This window comes from Ornithorhynchus anatinus, chromosome 1 (genome assembly GCF_004115215.2).
Source record: "Ornithorhynchus anatinus isolate Pmale09 chromosome 1, mOrnAna1.pri.v4, whole genome shotgun sequence".
Lineage (NCBI taxonomy): Eukaryota > Metazoa > Chordata > Mammalia > Monotremata > Ornithorhynchidae > Ornithorhynchus > Ornithorhynchus anatinus.
In genome coordinates, this window is record NC_041728.1 from 51,151,914 (window position 1) to 51,169,444 (window position 17,531).

Here is a 17,531-nt window from a genome sequence, read left to right on the forward strand (position 1 = left end):
TGTACATAAGTGCTTTGGAGCTGAGGGTGAGGTGAATAAAGGGTATAAATCCAAGAGCAAGGGTGATGCAGAAAGGAGAGGGGGATGAGGAAATGAGGGCTTGGTCAGGTACGGTCTCTTGGAGATGATGTGATTTTCATAAGGCCGTGAAGGTGAAGAGAGTGAATGTCTGTTGGATATGAAGGAGGAGGAAGTTCTAGAAAGAATGTGGGCAAAGGGTTGACAGTGAAATAGAGATTAAGGTACAGTGAGTTAGGTTAGAATTGGAGGGCTGAAGTGAACGTGCTGGACTGTAGGAAATCAGTGAGGTAAGATAGGAGATGAAGGGCTGATTGAGTGCTTTAAAGCTAGTGGTAAGGAGTTTCCGTTTGATGCGGAGGTGGATGGGCAACCACTGAAAGTTCTTGAAGAGTGGGGAAGCATGAACATAACTTTTTTGTAGAAAAATGATCTGGCAAGCAGAGTGGAGTATGCCCTGGAGTGGAGAGAGACAGGAGGCAGGGAGGTCAGCAAGAAAGTTGATGCAGTAGTCAAGGTGGTATAGGATAAGGACTTGGATCAGTGTGGTAGCAGTTTGGATCAAAAGGAAAGGGCCAGTCAGCCCTCTCTCCTTACCCCCTAAACTCCCACAGCTCAATAAAGTCTACATCCATTCCTTTAGGCAAAAAAGAAACCTAGTTGATCTACAGCCAGATGTATTAATTTATGTTCCCATCCCCTCCCTCATTATTCACAAAAATACATACTTGAGAAATCCTGCCTTTCATTTCACAAAACATCTGACTCTTTTTTTTTACTTAAAATAAGGAAGAGACTCACTCTAAATTCCCTAGTCATTTAAGGCTCACAACACCAAAGTAGTGTTTTAAATTAACCCCAGCCTCCAGTTCACTCATCTATTAGCCCAACTACTCATCGTACCTTCATCTCATCTATCTCACTGCCGACCCCTCTTCCACTTCCTTCCTCTGATGTGAAACTCCCTCCCCCTTCATATCCGACAGGCAGTCACTCTCCCCACCTTCAAAGCCTTATTAAAAGCATTTAACCTCCAAGAGACCTTACCAGACTAAGCCTTCATTTTATCTTCTTCCACTCACTTTCACTTAACCTTAGCACTTGGATTTGCACCCTTTATTCACCCCACCCTCACCTCCACAACACTTATGTAAATATCCATAATTCATTTATATTAATGTCAGTCTCCCCTTCTAGACTGAATGCTGGTTGAGGACAGGAATCATGGCTACTGACCCTGTTATATTGTACTTTCTCAAGCACTTAGTACAGTGTTCTGCACACAGTAAGCTCTCAATAAATGCAATTGATTGATATTGCGTTCAGAGCACACAGTACTAAATGCTTTGGAAAAGTACTATACAAGAGAGTAGATAGACACAATCCCTGCCCACAGGGAGCTTAGAATCTATAAGAGGAGACAGACATTATAATAAATTATAGATAGAACTAGTAGAGTATAAGGATATGTACATAAATGCAGTGGGGCTGAGGTGAGTACTGAAAGTGCTGAAGGCACATACAGTCAAGGGCATAGTTGATGCAGAGGGGAGTGCAGATAAAGGAAATGAAAGCTTAGGGAAGGCCTTTTGGAAGAGAAGTGATTTTAGGAGGGTTTTGAGAGAGTGATGGTCATATATGAACGGGGAAGGAGTTCCAGGCCAAGAGGATGATGTAGACAATGGGTGGTGGTGGGATAGACAAGATAGAGGTACAGAGAGTAGATTGGTATTAGACGAGCAAAGTGTGCTCATTGCATTGTAGGAGATAATTTAATAAACCTTTCTGTCCATGACATGATTAGGTCATGGGTTCTAAAACTGGCACCACCATTTGTCTGCTGCGCGACCTAGGGCAAGTAACTTAACTTCTCTGGACCTCAGTTACCTCATCTGTAAAGTGGGGATTAAGCTCGTGAGCCCTAAGTGGGACAGGGACTGTGTCTAACCTGATTACCTTGTATCTACCTCAGCACTTAGAACAGTGCTTGACACATAGTAATCGCTTAACAAATACCATCATCATTATTAATAATAATAATGTTGGTATTTGTTAAGCGCTTACTATGTGCTGAGCACTGTTCTAAGCGCTGGGGTAGACATAGGGAAATCAGGTTGTCCCACGTGGGGCTCCCAGTCTTGATCCCCATTTTACAGATGAGGGAACTGAAGCACAGAGAAGTGAAATGACTTGCCCACAGTCACACAGCTGACAAGTGGCAGAGCTGGGATTCGAACTCATGAGCCCTGACTCCAAAGCCCATGCTCTTTCCACTGAGCCACGCTGCTTCTCCAATTATTATTATTATTGACAATTATTATTGTCTTCCCCTTCTCAAAAACCTCCAGTAGTTTCCCATCCATCTCCACATGAAACAGAAACTCCTTATCACCCACTTTAAGTCATTCAATCAACTCTCTGCTTCCTACCTTACCTCACTAATCTCCTACTACAACCAACCCCCATACATGGCTCTTCTAACACCATCCTACTCTCTGTACCTTGATCTTATCTGCCTGTCTGCTGACCTCTTGCCCAAGTTCTCCCTCTGACCTGAAAGTCCTTCCCCTTTCATATCTGGCAGGCCATCACTTTCCCCACCTTCTTTGCCGTACTAAAATTCATAGCTCCATCAAAAACCCTTCCCTGATTAACCTTTCATTTCCCCATCCTGTTCATCTTCCTTTCTGTGTAGCCTGTGCACTTGTGTGTGTCCCCCTTAAACACTTCAATATCTCCCCAGCCCCACAACAGTTAAGTATATATCCTTATACTCTGACATTTTTCTTATTTGTAATTTATTTCAATGTCTGTATCCACCCCCAGACTGTAAGCTGTCTGTGGGAAAGAGATTGGATTTAGAGCACTTAACTCGCCTCTTCCTGCCTTACTCTCTACTGATTTCATACCACAATCCAGCCTGCACACTTCACTCCTGTATGCCAACTTAATCACTGTGCCTTGATCTCCTCTAACTCACTACCTACCTCTTTTCCATGACCTCCCTCTGGCCTGGCACTTCCCTCTCTGTATATACCAGACCGCCACTCTCCCCACCTCCAAAGCCTACTTACAGTCAGATCTCTTCCAAAAGGCCTTCACCAGTTAAGACCTCTTTTCCCCAACTCCTCCCTTCTGCTTCATCTATGCACTTGATATTCACCCCACCCTTGGCTCCACAGCACAAAGATACATGTCTGTAAGTTCACTGTGGGCAGGGAATGTGACTACTAAGTCTGTTCTGTTCTATTCTCCCAAGTGCTTAACACAGTGCTCCATATAGAGTAAGAGCTCAGTAAATACCAATGATTGAGAATATCTTTCCAATCTAAGAATATCTTTCCAATCTACTCTCTTCTACCCTCCATTCATTCATTCAGTAGTATTCATTGAGCACTTACTGAGTGCAGAGCACTGTACTAAGCTCTTGGGAGAGTATAATAAAACAATAAACAAACACTTTCCTTGCCCACAATGAGCTTACAGTCTAGAGAGGGTGAAGACAGACATTAATATAAATAAGTAAATTACAGATATGTAAGTAAGTGCCGTGGAGCTGGAAGGGGGGAAGAACAAAGGGAACAAGTCAGGGCAACGCAGAAGGGCCTGGGAGAAGAGGAAAGGGTGGCTTAGTCAGGGAAGACCCATTGGAGCAGATGTGCCTTCAGTAAGGCTTTGAAGGAAACAGTACTTTGCCCACAGTAAGAGCTCAGAAATACTATTGATTGATGGATTGATTGCAAACTTCACATTTCAAAAAACTCATGTTATAGTACTCACCCACTGTGATGTTGCACATAATAATCTTGGTATTTGTTAAGCACTTACTATGTGCCGAGCACTGTTCTAAGCGCTGGGGTAGACACAGGGGAATCAGGTTGTCCCACGTGGGGCTCACAGTCTTAATCCCCATTTTACAGATGAGGTAACTGAGGCACCGAGAAGTTAAGTGACTTGCCCAAAGTCACACAGCTGACAAGTGGTGGAGCCGGGATTTGAACTCATGACCTCTGACTCCAAAGCCTGGGCTCTTTCCACTGAGCCTCGCTGCTTCTGCACATGAGTGTACACACACACACACACACACAAAAAAAAAAACCAAACCCCCCCCCCCACCTCCCACATATTTACAATTTCTTCCAAACATGGCACACCAAGTCAAAACAGTGTTGGAAGGACAATCTCTAATTCTGTAACAGCATTCTAGCCAAAAAGCATAGTTTAAAAACATAAATGACAGAATTGGGCATATAAAAATCTAGACATATCATAGGCTTATGGTCATTAAGAAAACTGAATTCTGTGAGAAAAAGGATTCATCATAAGAAAGATATTTTTAATTAGTTGTCCACAGGAAAAAGCTGTTGGGAAGAACTGCAGAGGTGTCCTAGTTATTGAGTAAATATTTAATCTTTAAAGATTATAGCACAATAGGATTTTAATCTTCTCTGCAGGAAAGACAGTCTTCCCAAAATAGAAAATACTTAAATTGCTATGTGGTAAAAAGGCATCCCAGCAACTATGAAGGTTTGTTATGGTTTATAGAAACACTGACATCTTTTTGTCTGTCTTTACAGCGCTAATCTGTCTAAGGCTGCGTGGGGAGCTTTGGAGAAAAATGGCTCTCAGCTGATGATCCGTTCCTATGAACTTGGAGTTCTTTTCCTGCCTTCTACATTTGTGAGTACATCGTACATCCAAGTCTGTTAGACTTGTAAAACTATGTCATGGGTTTCCATTTACTATTGATTCAATATCAGATCTGAATTTAGCTTTATGTACTTTTTATATTACATGGAGTGTGCATACTATATCTCCAGTTGAAATAAGGATTTCTAGATATTCTCTATTAGAAGAAATGTGTGAAGTAGATATGAAATCCACGCGGATACATTTTTCAAGCTTAGCTTCATTGTGAAATGTAAATTATAGAAGCCCTTAAAAATCAATCCCTATTACTGATAAATGAAATAAAAAATAATTTCTGAAGAAATACCCATTTGCGCTAATGAAACAAAATAATGAGAGCAAGGGATACACTTTCTATGTTCAAAATTGTCAGCTACTGTAGCCCAATTTCTTGTGATAGCTCCTAGTGAAAGGCATTTTGCCTTATTTGCATGGATTACTATTGCAAAAAGCCAGATTTTTCAAATCAGGCTCAAAATAATTAAGCATCTTCTAGCTAGTCCAGGGGAATGACAGTTCAAGACTTGACGGTGTTTCTAATCTTACATGTAGTTTTATTCTCCACTGGCTTAAAACAAGCAGCAGGTTAAGATTCCAGATTTTCTTATCAGTATAGAGGGAAGAAATGCTCTTTTCTACAAAGAAAGATACTTTTGCAGTGGAATAATAATAATGATAAGCAATAGCTTAAGCCCTTCCCATTTCTAAAAAAAGACATTGAATTAGCATTACTAAGATAATATTAATATGCAGGAAGTTAAGGTAATTATAGTGACTTCATTGGATGCACAGGAATAAGTGGATTATCAAAACATCACATCATGGAAGAATTGCTACATTACTTTCTTATCCTTAGTTTCCATAAAACCAATATTTTAGTCTTAACCAGTTCCCTAGTTTTAGGCTACTACAATAATAGAATGACAGAAATGTGCTACTCTGAAAGGTCCCCATAGCCCTCTTAACCTTATAACTATTCCTTCAGATTTTGTTTTCCTAGCTATGCCAAAGGAAAAAAATGTTTAGGGAACAATATAAGAAACCCCTCATTGACCTGAACTTGGGACAATTTTATGAAATTTTCTCACTTTGAAAAAATGTAATCAGTCTGATACCCTATGGAAAAATAAGAGCTTTAATTTTGAAGACTATCAGGCAGAAGCATTAAAAAATGAATTTGACGTATTCACTGAGCCCAAATAAATGATGGGAAAAATATTCTTGCAGACTAGATGAATAATCAAGAGCTGCTCCCAAACCTCCAGAGTTGCACTAGAATTTCATGAAATGTGGTGCTCAATAATGGGACCTTCTCTAACGAGCTTTTCCATAACCCTCATATTACATGAACCCTCATATTATCCTTTACCTTAAACTGGGTTTCTCCTATAGGTTATTTTGTCTTTATCAGCCTTAAAAAACTATTCCTAAGCTTGAATGGGAATGAACAGAATGTAACTTCACCCTTAAAGAGAACTTCTGACACAAAGCTGATAGACTAAAAATGTGGTATATCATTGTATGTTTTAAGCGTGTATTTTGTGCAGAGTTCTGTACTAAACGCTTAGGAAAATACAGCAGAAGCAATTGAATATTGAACCTCTGCCTCCTCTGGGGGAAGAATTGAGTATAAAAGAAGAGATTGTATTATTGTATTGTAGTAAGCACTATGCGCCAAATACTGATCTAAGTGACGGGATAGATACAATATAATCAGGTGGGATTGCTTCACATGGGCTCACAGTGTAAATTGGAGGATTGTACTGGTGAGGAAATAATCACACAGAATTTAAGTGACTTGCCCAAGGTCCCCCAGCAGGGAAGCAGTTTAAAAAAAAACATTTTTGAGGAGTTAGAATTGTCAGTTTTTCCATTCTGTTAGGCTCTGTGTCAGGAAGTCAGTGTTTCCCACTTGAAATAAAACACCATTTGAGACTTCAGGTAAGTCTGGAGGCTCCCAATGACCAAATGTTGATTTTTGTACCTGTTTTTTGCTCTTTTTAAATGTATGTAATTGATGAATTAATAGCCTGGAGGTAAATCAAACCAAAATCTGAGTTTAGCCAGGTTTGATACAGTGAATCACTCTGAGACCTACCTCTTTCCCTAAATTTTGGTATGTGAGCCTCTAATATCAAGGCTTATTTTCTTTCCCTTACCATCTGCTCTCAGGTTGTTTGCTAATTATATTTATAGAAAAGAATGTTGTGAGGTTTTATTGTCCCAGATGTCTACTTAATATAAATCTGTTGCCTGATTTGTAATACTGACTTTCCAATTGGGTTTGCATAAACACTCATATAGGTGTGGAAACAAATGGGTATACTATACTGCCCTTATAGAACCAAAGGTGTAGAGGAATTATATTGTGTTTTTGTATCCATTGCTAGTTCCCAAATGGGATGCCAACTTTCACATCTTTAGTTTGGATACTAAAATCGGAAAGAATATAGTTACATTTCGTTTGAAGGGAGAGAAAGAGAGAGTGATAGAGAGAGCACTAGAAGGCACCTCCAAATTTAAGAATAAACTTTCCACCCCAAAAGCCAATGAAGAAAAATGCCAGTTATTTTTAAGCTAGGAAATGTCTCCTCTCCCACCCTGTGTTTTACAGATCCATTGATTTGGCTGGCATTTCAGTGTTTGTCACAGCGAGAGTATGACTTTCTGTTTTGTAAAGTGCCAATGAGCCTGTGAATGATCTATAGAGAACAATAATTTACTAGAAAGCTACAAATTATTTGGGATCATGAAGATTGCAAAGAAGGTGGCTGTTTGGTGATAATACCCTAAAATCTGGATCAAAAGTGACACTTCCCAAAAGACTTATTGGCGACTTCTCAGAAGTGGAGGGTCTTGCCCATTATACTATAACCAAAAAGTCAGATCGTTCCAATGAGTGGAACTTTGTAGAAGAGATTCATAGGAAGACGGAACTGAGCTCCATATATAGAAGTAGCAAATAAATCTTAATGGGGCTAGGAAATCAAGAGACTGAAGAAAAGAAATATATCATCTGACATTCCAGAAACTGAAGGCAGGAACAGTATTGAATACTTTGACAATATTTGTATGGCATGTTTTTCATGAAGTGTTCAAAATACTGTGTGTGTATGGTTTTGTAAGAAACTTGTCCCTGACAGCACCAGATGATTTTCAGCACTTGGTGCTAATAAAAACTGACAGTGATAATCATGTGGGGGAAATCAATCAATGGTATTTATTGAGTACTTACTGTGTGCAGAGCACTGGACCAAGTGCTTGGGAGGTACAGTACAGTAGAATTGGTAGACACCATCCCTGCCTACAAGAAGATTTTAGTCTAGAGAGGGAGGCAGATATTAAAATTACAGATGGGGGAAATAGCAGGGTATAAGGATTTGTACAATAAGTGCAGTGGTGCTGAAGATGGGGTGGATATCAAGTGCTTAAAGGACAAAAAAGTCAGTGACATTTATTGAGTGCTTACTGTGTGCTGAGTACTGTACTAAGCACTTGGGAGAGTGCAATATAACAAAGTTGGTAGATACGTTTCCTGCCCACTATGAGCTTACAAACTAGAGGAGGAGGCAGACAGTAATATAAATGAATAAATTATGGATATGTAAATAAGTGCTGTGGGGCTGAGGGAGGGATGAATGAAGGGCACCTATCCAAGCGCCTCTTATACCCGTCAGAGACATTGGACTGGGCCCGAACCCAATGCTGAAAGCATAATGAGGTATTCTTTTCTGGAAAACATCTTAGACCAAGGATTTGTCACACCATGAAGCAGACTGAGAGGAATGAAATATAGATCTGGAAAATGATCCTGGTTTTGAAAAAAAAGATTAAAATGTTTTCCTGTGATATGAATTTAATGTAGTGAGCTCAGTATGGGGTAGAGCCATGTCTGAAGCAGAACTCTGGATTTCCCCCTAAATCCACTTTTCCTTCTAGCTTTCCCAAGTCAGTCCCACCATGCCCCTGTCCCAGAAACACATGACCTCGGTATCAATCTCAACTCTTCACTATCTGTCAGTTAGCACAGTCAGTCTACTGCCAAATCATGTTGGTTCTTTCTGCACAGCATCTAGATCTGTCCTGTCCATCCAAACTGCTACTACCATGGCATGAGCTCTGGTCGTTTCACAGCTAAATCATTACTTCAGCCTCTCCTCACTCCACTCTATACCATGTACTCATTCATGATCATCTTCCTAAAGTCATGCTTGGCCCACATCTCTCCTCAGAACCTTACAATGGTTTGTTGTCTCTTCTCATCAAACAAAATCTCCTCATAGTTTTTTTTTAATGGAACTTTTTTATGGTATCTAAGTACTTAGTATGTGCCAGGCACTGTACTCATAATAATAATAATAATAATTTTGGTATTTAAGTGCTTATGTGCCAAGCACTGTTCTAAGCTCTGGGGTAGATACAAGGTAGTCAGATTGTCCCACATGGGGCACACAGTCTTAATCCCCATTTTCCAGATGAGGTAAATGAGGCATAGAGGAGTTAAATGGCTTGTCCAAGTGGCAGAGCAATGGGGTAGATACAAGCTAATCAGGTTACACACAGTCCATGACCCACATAGGGCTTATAGTCATGAAGTACTTACTTTGTGCCAGGCATTGTAATAAGCGCCAAGTTGGCTTCAAGGCTCTCCAATTTGCTCCACTTTACCTAGCCACTCTTTTCACCCACTGTCACATATCCCTCTACCTTCAGTCCTCTCACGTCAGTCTTCTGGCAGATCCTTGCTTTAATCTCTCCTGCCTCTATCCCTGGCTTGGAACTCCTCTGAATCTGACAGTCAGCAGCTTTCCTGCATTCAAAACCCTTTCATTCATTCATTCAATAATATTTATTGAGCACTTACTATGTGCAGAGCACTGTACTAAGCACTTGGAATGTACAATTTGGCAACAGATATAGACAATCCCTGCCCAATGACTAGCTCACAGAAATTCCCATTTACCCCAACAAGCTGTACCTCTCTAGTCTGTTAACTCTAACCCCAATAAGCGCTCAAAAAAACCCAATAATTGATTGATTACCCAATTCATTTCCCAGCACCCCAAACCACATAAACATGTCAACCACCTCTAGTACTTAATGAATTTTTTCTCATTCTTAGCCCTTTTGTGTATGTGTGTGTATGTTTGTACAGTGTGTATACATATATATATATATGTATTTACATGTGTATATTAGTTATTTTGACTGCTCTAGTTGTAAACATTTATGTGTTTGCCTCCCCCTTTGGAGTGTAAGCTCCTTGTGAGCAAGGAATATGTCCACTTTGTTATTCTTTGCTTCCCAAGTGCCAAGAACAGTGTACTGCACCAAGTGGGTGCTCAGTAAATGCTACTAGTATTATTATCATGTATCCATCACTGCCCTTAGGACGGTGCTTAAAACAGAGTAAGTGCTATTAAGCAAAGCCCTATTAAATGGCAGGTATCAATCTACAAATGAAAGTTCCCCATCCTGACCTAAAGTGGTATCTTCACAAGACTAAATGTCTACTTTTGTGAGGATATTATTTTAGTTGTTGGAGGAATACAAGGAAAAACATGTGGTCCCTAACTGCAGAGAGCTTATGTAGTGAAATGGAGAGAAAACATTGAATTTTGAATTTCAGTTGCTTGAAGCTTTCAGTCATCCTGAGAGTGAAAATATAACCTGCAAGATTCCAATACCAAAAGGCATACAGAAACTAACACAGAAACATTAGGGCACAAAAATAATTTTAATTATGGTACTCGTTGGGTGCTTACTATGTTCCAAGCACTGTTCTAAACACTGGGGTAGATACAGATTAGGTTAAACACAGTCCCTGTCCCACATGGGAGTAGGATTTAATCCCCATTTTACAGATGTGGTAATTGTAGCACAGAGACATGAAGTGACTTGCTCAAGGTCACACAGCAGACATGCGGCAGAGCCAGGGTTAGAGCCCAGGTCTTTTTGACCCTTGGGCCCTCGCTCTTTCCACCCGGCCACACTGTTTTTCAGCTTCTCATGAAAAAAAAAAATTCCAGTATTCTCAAATTGACTCATAATGTGACAACTGCACTCTGCTCAGGGAGGGAAGGAAGACTTTTTGACCAAAGCAGTGGGTGGGACTGGTAGAGCAGAGAACCTGTACCCCTGCCCCACCCCTTGCCCTGCCCCATGCCTCCAGACTTCTGATGTCAAAGTGACTTGTATGCTGTCTTTCTTCTGTGCCTACTCTCTTAGCATTGCGTCTCTTGGCGCTTTTATCACCCATTATTTCCAATGTATTAAGGGTGCCATTTTGAAGACGTCATCCAACAGGTATCAAGAGTTGGGCACTTTACCACTCTATGTATTTCTGTCCTTTTCATCAGTAGTCATAAACTGAGATCATCTAATTTTAGGTCTCCATTATTTCTATGGTATTAAGTGTGCCATTTTGGAGACTTCAACGTGTAGCAAGAATTAGATACTTCACCACTGTATGTACTTCTCTCTTGTCATCATTAGCTATAAATTGAGATCATCTAATTTTAGGTCATCTGTTTCATGTCAGTCAGTAAGTTGGAGCATAAACTTATAGTTACAAATATTGATATTCTTAAAAAGGTGTCAATTAGAAATAACTTGCTAATGCTAAATCATGAGCCATGCTGCTAATGAGAAGCAGCATGGCCTAGTGGATAGAACATGGGCCTGGGAGTCAGAAGAACCTGAGTTCTAATCCCAGATCTGCCACTTGTCTGCTGTGTGACCACAGGAAAGTCATTTTACTTCTCTATGCCTCAATTACCTGATCTGTAAAATGGGGATTAAGATTGTGAGCCTCATGTGGGACTGGGACTGTGTCCAACTGGATTTGCTTGTATCCACCCCAGCACGTAGCCTGGCACAAGTAAGCGCTAAACAAATACCATTATTATTATTATTATTGTTATTAGTATGCTACGTGACTGACATATTTGTGCTCCTGCATCAAGTGGACTTAAAGGAAAAATCAAATTTAGGGCAGTAATCTAAATTCCAAGTAATTCAATTCTAGAAATAGCTCCAACTGTTCCCCCTAATCCTGGGAATGGCCCAGAATCAGCCTGGAAATATCCAGAGCTGGACTGGAACTGATATGGCCTTTGAATTTTGGGTGGGAGGTGGTGGTGAGAGAAGAGATGGAAGGAGCCACAAAGTCACCATTCACCAAAGCGTATAATTTCCAGCTCTTTTGGGAAAAATTTAAGTGCAGTAATACTTGCCATTCACAAGGTGTTGTAGTCATTTTATAGGCCAAGATACAGGCCAGGGTCCAGTAATTTGGAAAAACTGGTATTAGTAATATGAATATCCATAATGGATTTGAGGAGTTCACCAATGGATCCCCCAGAAACACGGTTACTTTTATTCGGTTAGGATTTTTTTGACATCTTCAATTTAAATATTCCTTAAAAATTTTTAAATATCACACAATGATATTTCTATATTGTACACTTGTGGGGAGGGAACGTGTTTTGTATCGTACTCTAAGTGCTAGTTAGGGTGCTCTGCACAGAGTAAGTACTCAATAATAGAGTTGATTGGTTTATTATTTTGACATCAACATTTCCTTTTGTACCAAGATGAGCTTCTAGTTACCATAGTAATGTCTGTTTAAAATTTGGAAATGACATATTTAGATGTATTTTTGTGTACTATATTCTGAGAGTTCTGTGATTTTGGTGGAGGACTGTGATATTTAAAAATGCCTCTGTCTTGCTCCATTTTGAAAGGACCTCTTCTTTTATTCAATAATTATTTCATGTTTTAATTGGATTTTTAACAAACTCTATATGCTTAGTGTGTTTCAGTCTAAGATTAAATGATAGTTAAAGGAAGAAAAATTATTTTGGGGAAAGATGTTTGAGTTAATATTTTCTTGGCTTGTGCAAATTACTGAAGTAATTTTGGGAACCCTAAAAATATGTGTAATTGTGGGATGTTTTAATATTCATAGAAAGTTGAATGCTACAGTAATTTATTTTTGGGTTTATGCAGGGTTTGGATACATTCACAGTAAAGGAAAAATTATTTTCAAGAAGTCATGAACCAGCAGCCTCATTTCCTGTACCTTATGATTTACCACCAGAACTTTATGGGAGTAAAGGTGAGAAAATTGTGTGTGAATAAAATCTGAAACTTACTTTACTACAGAATGGAGATGGTTGAAAGACTATTTCTCAAGAACTAAGAAATTTAGACCGGAAAATCAATATCCCAACCAGTACACAGCTCACTTTCAAGGTTATATTGAGTTTTGGGCTTTAGGACTTCCATCATTTTCTTTGAAAAATGTAACAGTTTCACTGGATCAGACAGATTTTTTTCCCTGAACTCTGTTCCAACTTGCCCAAGTTGTTGAATAGTTTATAATAGTACAAGTAATTGAAATAGTTTCAAATACAGCTGGGCTAGAGTATGTAATATGGGGAAAAACATTTTTAATGTAATACAGAGAAGATGGATGATTAAGATTTCAACAGGGCTTCATTTTTCAAAGTGATTTGCAAGCCATTAAAACATATATAAAATCTTTCTATGCATCTTTAAACCAGGCGATATGAAATTATATAATACAAAACAAATGGATACCTGAGAAGAAGCGTGACCATGGGCCTGGAAATCAGAAGGACCTGGGTTCTAATTCTGGCTTTGCCACTTGTCTGCTCTGTGATCTTGGGCAAGTAACATATAACTGGGCAGCTATAAAATTTGGATAACAAAGAATTAGCTAAGTTATGATGATGATGGTATTTAAGCGCTTACTATGTGCCAAGCACTGTTCTAAGCCCTGGGGTAGAAGATACAAGGTTATCAGGTTGTCCCACATGGGGCTCAAAGTCTTAATCTCTTTTTACAGATGAGGTAACTGAGGCACAGAGAAGTTAAGTGATTTGTCCACATAGCTGACAAGTGGCGGAGGCGGGAATTTAATACAAGACCTCTGACTCCCAAGGCCGGCTCTTGCCACTGAGCCATGCTTCTTGGTTATACGATTCAGGAAATTATAGTGTACTTATAAAATGAGTTTAACAAAGGTTGACTTAGGACATTATAAAATGAGTTAGAAACCTTGCAAAAATTTTAAGGAAAAATATCAGGTATAATGCTTTAAAAGAAGAAAAATATCAAATCAGAGTATTGGCCAATTGTGGAGGAAGGAAGATCATTCATTCAATCATATTTACTGAACACTGACTGTGTGCAGAGCACTGTACTAAGCGCTTAATGCTAGACCATAAATTGGCATTTATTTGAATAAAATTCAGACTGTTTTTAGGATTTCATTTGCTAAAATGCAAGTCTTATTGACTAAAACTAAATTTGATGAATTCATAATTCACAAGGTAATGTCTAGAACTAGCTCAAAAGATACATTGAGTAAGATAATGAATAACTGAAGATAGAAGAAAGTGGAGAAAACATAGTTTTTTAAATAGTGGCTTGAAAATGTACTTTTAGTTATATCAACATTTAAGTACATGTTAGTGTTCAAACACAGTTTTAGGGATTACAATAATGCTAGAATATCATATCATTTATGCATTTCTTAAATTGAAGTGGGATAAAGAAGAGAAACAATGAGAGGAAAAGAAGGGAACACTAGGGAAAAAAGTGCAAAAAAGGAGACATAACTGGAAAATGAGGGGAAAATAATAAAAATTAGCTAGGGCAGTAAAGGTACAACTGAATGCTGTTTCATTGCTCTAAATGAAATGCAAACAGTAAATTGCTTAGTTGATTCAGAATGCTAAGCAGACTTTTAAAAAAGTTCTTTCACTTTCTGCAATCGACTGCAATTTTTTAAAAATTCTGATAGCTTGACTTAGCATTAGTTCATAATATAATTTATTGATTCATTAATGGAATTTTCTTCAGGAAAATTCAGAGGCCTTCCAATTAAAAGGTGGTAGTCTTTTATGTTTTTTGTAATGTGGACCAGAAAATCTAGATGAAAGGAAGCCAAATTTATTTTGCAAGTTAAAGTGTTAAACTGATTATTTTTTAAACAAATGGTGCCACCTGATTGACTGTATCTTTGTCAATCCATTTTTCTTCAAAATACTTAGTAAAATAAACAACATTTTAAGAAAATAAATCTAACAATGGGAAAATGAACCAGCAGTATTTATTTTAAATATTCATTCATTCAATCATATTTATTGAGCACTTACTGTGTGCATAGCACTGTACTAAGCACTTGGAAAATAAGATTTGGCAACAGATAGAGACAATCCCTACCCAACGACAGGCTCACAGTCTAGAAGCGGGAGACAGACAACAAAACAAAACAAGTAGAAAGGCATCAATAACATCAAAATAGATAGTTATAAATATATGCACATCATTAATAAAATAAATAAAATAGTAAATATGTACAAATATGTACAGATGCTGTGGGGTGGGGAAGGGGGTAGAGCAGAGGGAGGGAGTAGAGGCGATGAGGAGGAGCAGAGGAAAAGGGGGACTCAGTCTGGGAAGGCCTCCTAGAGGAGGTGAGCTCTCAGTAGGGCTTTGAAGGGGGGAAGAGAGTGAGTTTGGCAGATGTGAGAAGGGAGGGCATTCCGGGCCAGAGGTAGGACATGGGCCAGGGGTTGACAGCGGGACAGGTGGGAGCGAGGCCCAGTGAGGAGGTTAGCGGCAGAGGAGCGGAGTGTGCGGGCTGGGCTGTAGGAGGAGAGAAGGGAGGTGAGGTAGGAGGGGGCAAGGTGATGGAGAGCTTTGAAGCCAAGAGTGAAGAGTTTTTGCTTCATGCAAAGGTTGATAGGCAACAATTGGAGGCTTTTGAGGAGGAGGTTGACATACCCAGAGCATTTCTGTAGAAAGATAATCCGGGCAGCAGAGCGAAGTTTAGAATGAAGCCTGGAGAGACAGGAGGTTGGGAAATCAGAAAGGATGCTGATGCAGTAATCCAGTGGGAATATGATGAGAGATTGTAACAACAAGGTAGTGGTTTGGATGGAGAGGAAAGGGCAGATCTTGGAGATGTTGTGAAGGTGAAACTGGTAGGTTTTGGTGACAAATTGGTTGTGTGGGGTGAATGAGAGGGCAGAGTCAAGGATGACACCAAAGTTGTGGGCTTGTGAAACGGGAAAGGTGGTAGTGATGTCCACAGTGACAGGAAAGTCAGGGAGAAGACCGGGTTTGAGAGGGAAATAAGGAGCTCAGACTTAGACATGTTGAGTTTTAGGTGGCAGGCAGACATCCAGGTGGAAATGTCCTGAAGGCAGCAGGAGATACGAGCCTGGAGGAAGGGAGAAAGAACGGGGAGGAGATGTAGATTTGGGTGTCATCTGCGTAGAGATGATAGTTGAAACCGTGGGAGCAAATGAGTTCACCAAGGGAGTGAGTGTAGATGGAGAACAGAAGGGAACCAAGAACTGACTCCAGTCCTAATTACTGAATCTCTAAAAGAAATGTGTAATGTAGGCTCCATGTTCAGTTTTCAAGTGAGCTTGCTTTTTTGTAAATTGTATTTTTTATGCTACTGATTAAGCACTTACAATGTGTCAGGCCCTGTACTAAGCACTGGGGGTAGATAAAAGCTAATGAGGTTGGACATAAGAAGAAGAAGAAGAAGAAAAAGAAGAACATAGTCCATGTCCCACATGGGGCTTACAGTCTTAAATCCCTATTTTCAGCTGAGGTTTCTGAGGCACAGAGAAGTTTAATGACTTGCCCCAGGTCAATACCAGACAAGTGGCAAAGCCATAATTAGAACCCATGTTCTCAGACTTCCTGGCTTGTGTCCTATCCACTAGGCCATGCTGCATCTCAAACTGCTTTCTTGCTTGATTAGAAGAAGGAAGAGTGAGGTGTTTTTTACATCTTTGCTTTTTAAATCAACCATTTCAAGGCAAGATCTGAAACCTTATTTTAATAATTTGGTTCATTGGCAGATTTCCTGTAGACTAGGTACTTGATCAGTGCTGCTTTTTGCTTAATGGCTCTGAGCTTAAACATAGGAGCTCAGGCAGGAGGAAAAAGGAGGGGTAGTGCTCTCTGTTGCTTGCACACTCATTCTATTGTTTTCTCTGTTGTCCTCATGTTGGCTGAAGCTTCAGAGCTGCCATCTGTCTTTATTCATGACTAGAAAGAGTTTACCCAAAGGCTCCTTTTCCAGTTTGATGTATTATTTTAACCCAGCTTATCCACTTAGCAGGCCCATTAAGCAGCAGTTGACAGTGGCCACTTAGTACTTCTCAGTTTATCATGGCAGTGCTGTTTCAGATAACTTGGGGACAGCGGAACATTTAATTATTACTTACTTCTCTGTAAACCCTGAGCATGGATAAAGGTGGCAGTGGCCACTTTGTTCCAGAATTGCTGATTCTAACATTGTCACACTATAAATTGGGACTCCATTATAGGGCATTTAGCTAATTTGCAGGTCCCAGTTTAACCCTGGCCTCTCCTCGATCCAGTAGATTCAGTCTTTATTTGCTTGCAGGTTGGATGGGCCTCAGCAAGATGGACTTTGTCCTTCTAGTTGCTTTAGGAGGCATTGTTAAAGAAGTTGCCTTGTCAGCAGAGGCAGGTGCAGCAGGGAGAATCAAAAGAGCTGCAGACATCTCTGTTCCAGAAGTGTCCATTCTTCATCTTGAGTGTAGAGGTGAACTGGGGAAGGACTTTAAGGGGGCAGGGGAGGAAAAGAGGAGGAGAATGGGACAAAGAGAAAAAGAAGGAAGAGGCAAAGGGAAAGGGCAAAGAAGGTAAGAAGGCACTTGAGTCCAAATCTCCTATTTCCTTTCCACTCTCCCAAGTTACTAGTATAGGACACCGTACACAGTTAGGACTTAGTAAATGAAGTT

General features: G+C 39.8%; 1 protein-coding gene across 1 annotated transcript in view; it reads left to right on the forward strand.

The window, feature by feature from the left end:
* Positions 1–17,531, forward strand: part of TDP1 (tyrosyl-DNA phosphodiesterase 1) — a 74,040-nt gene that overhangs the window by 51,461 nt on the left and 5,048 nt on the right. Inside the window, exons 15-16 of the mRNA XM_029075608.2 lie at positions 4,596–4,698; positions 12,718–12,826. Coding sequence (XP_028931441.1) covers positions 4,596–4,698; positions 12,718–12,826 — 212 coding nt within the window. The remainder of the gene's footprint in view (positions 1–4,595; positions 4,699–12,717; positions 12,827–17,531) is intronic.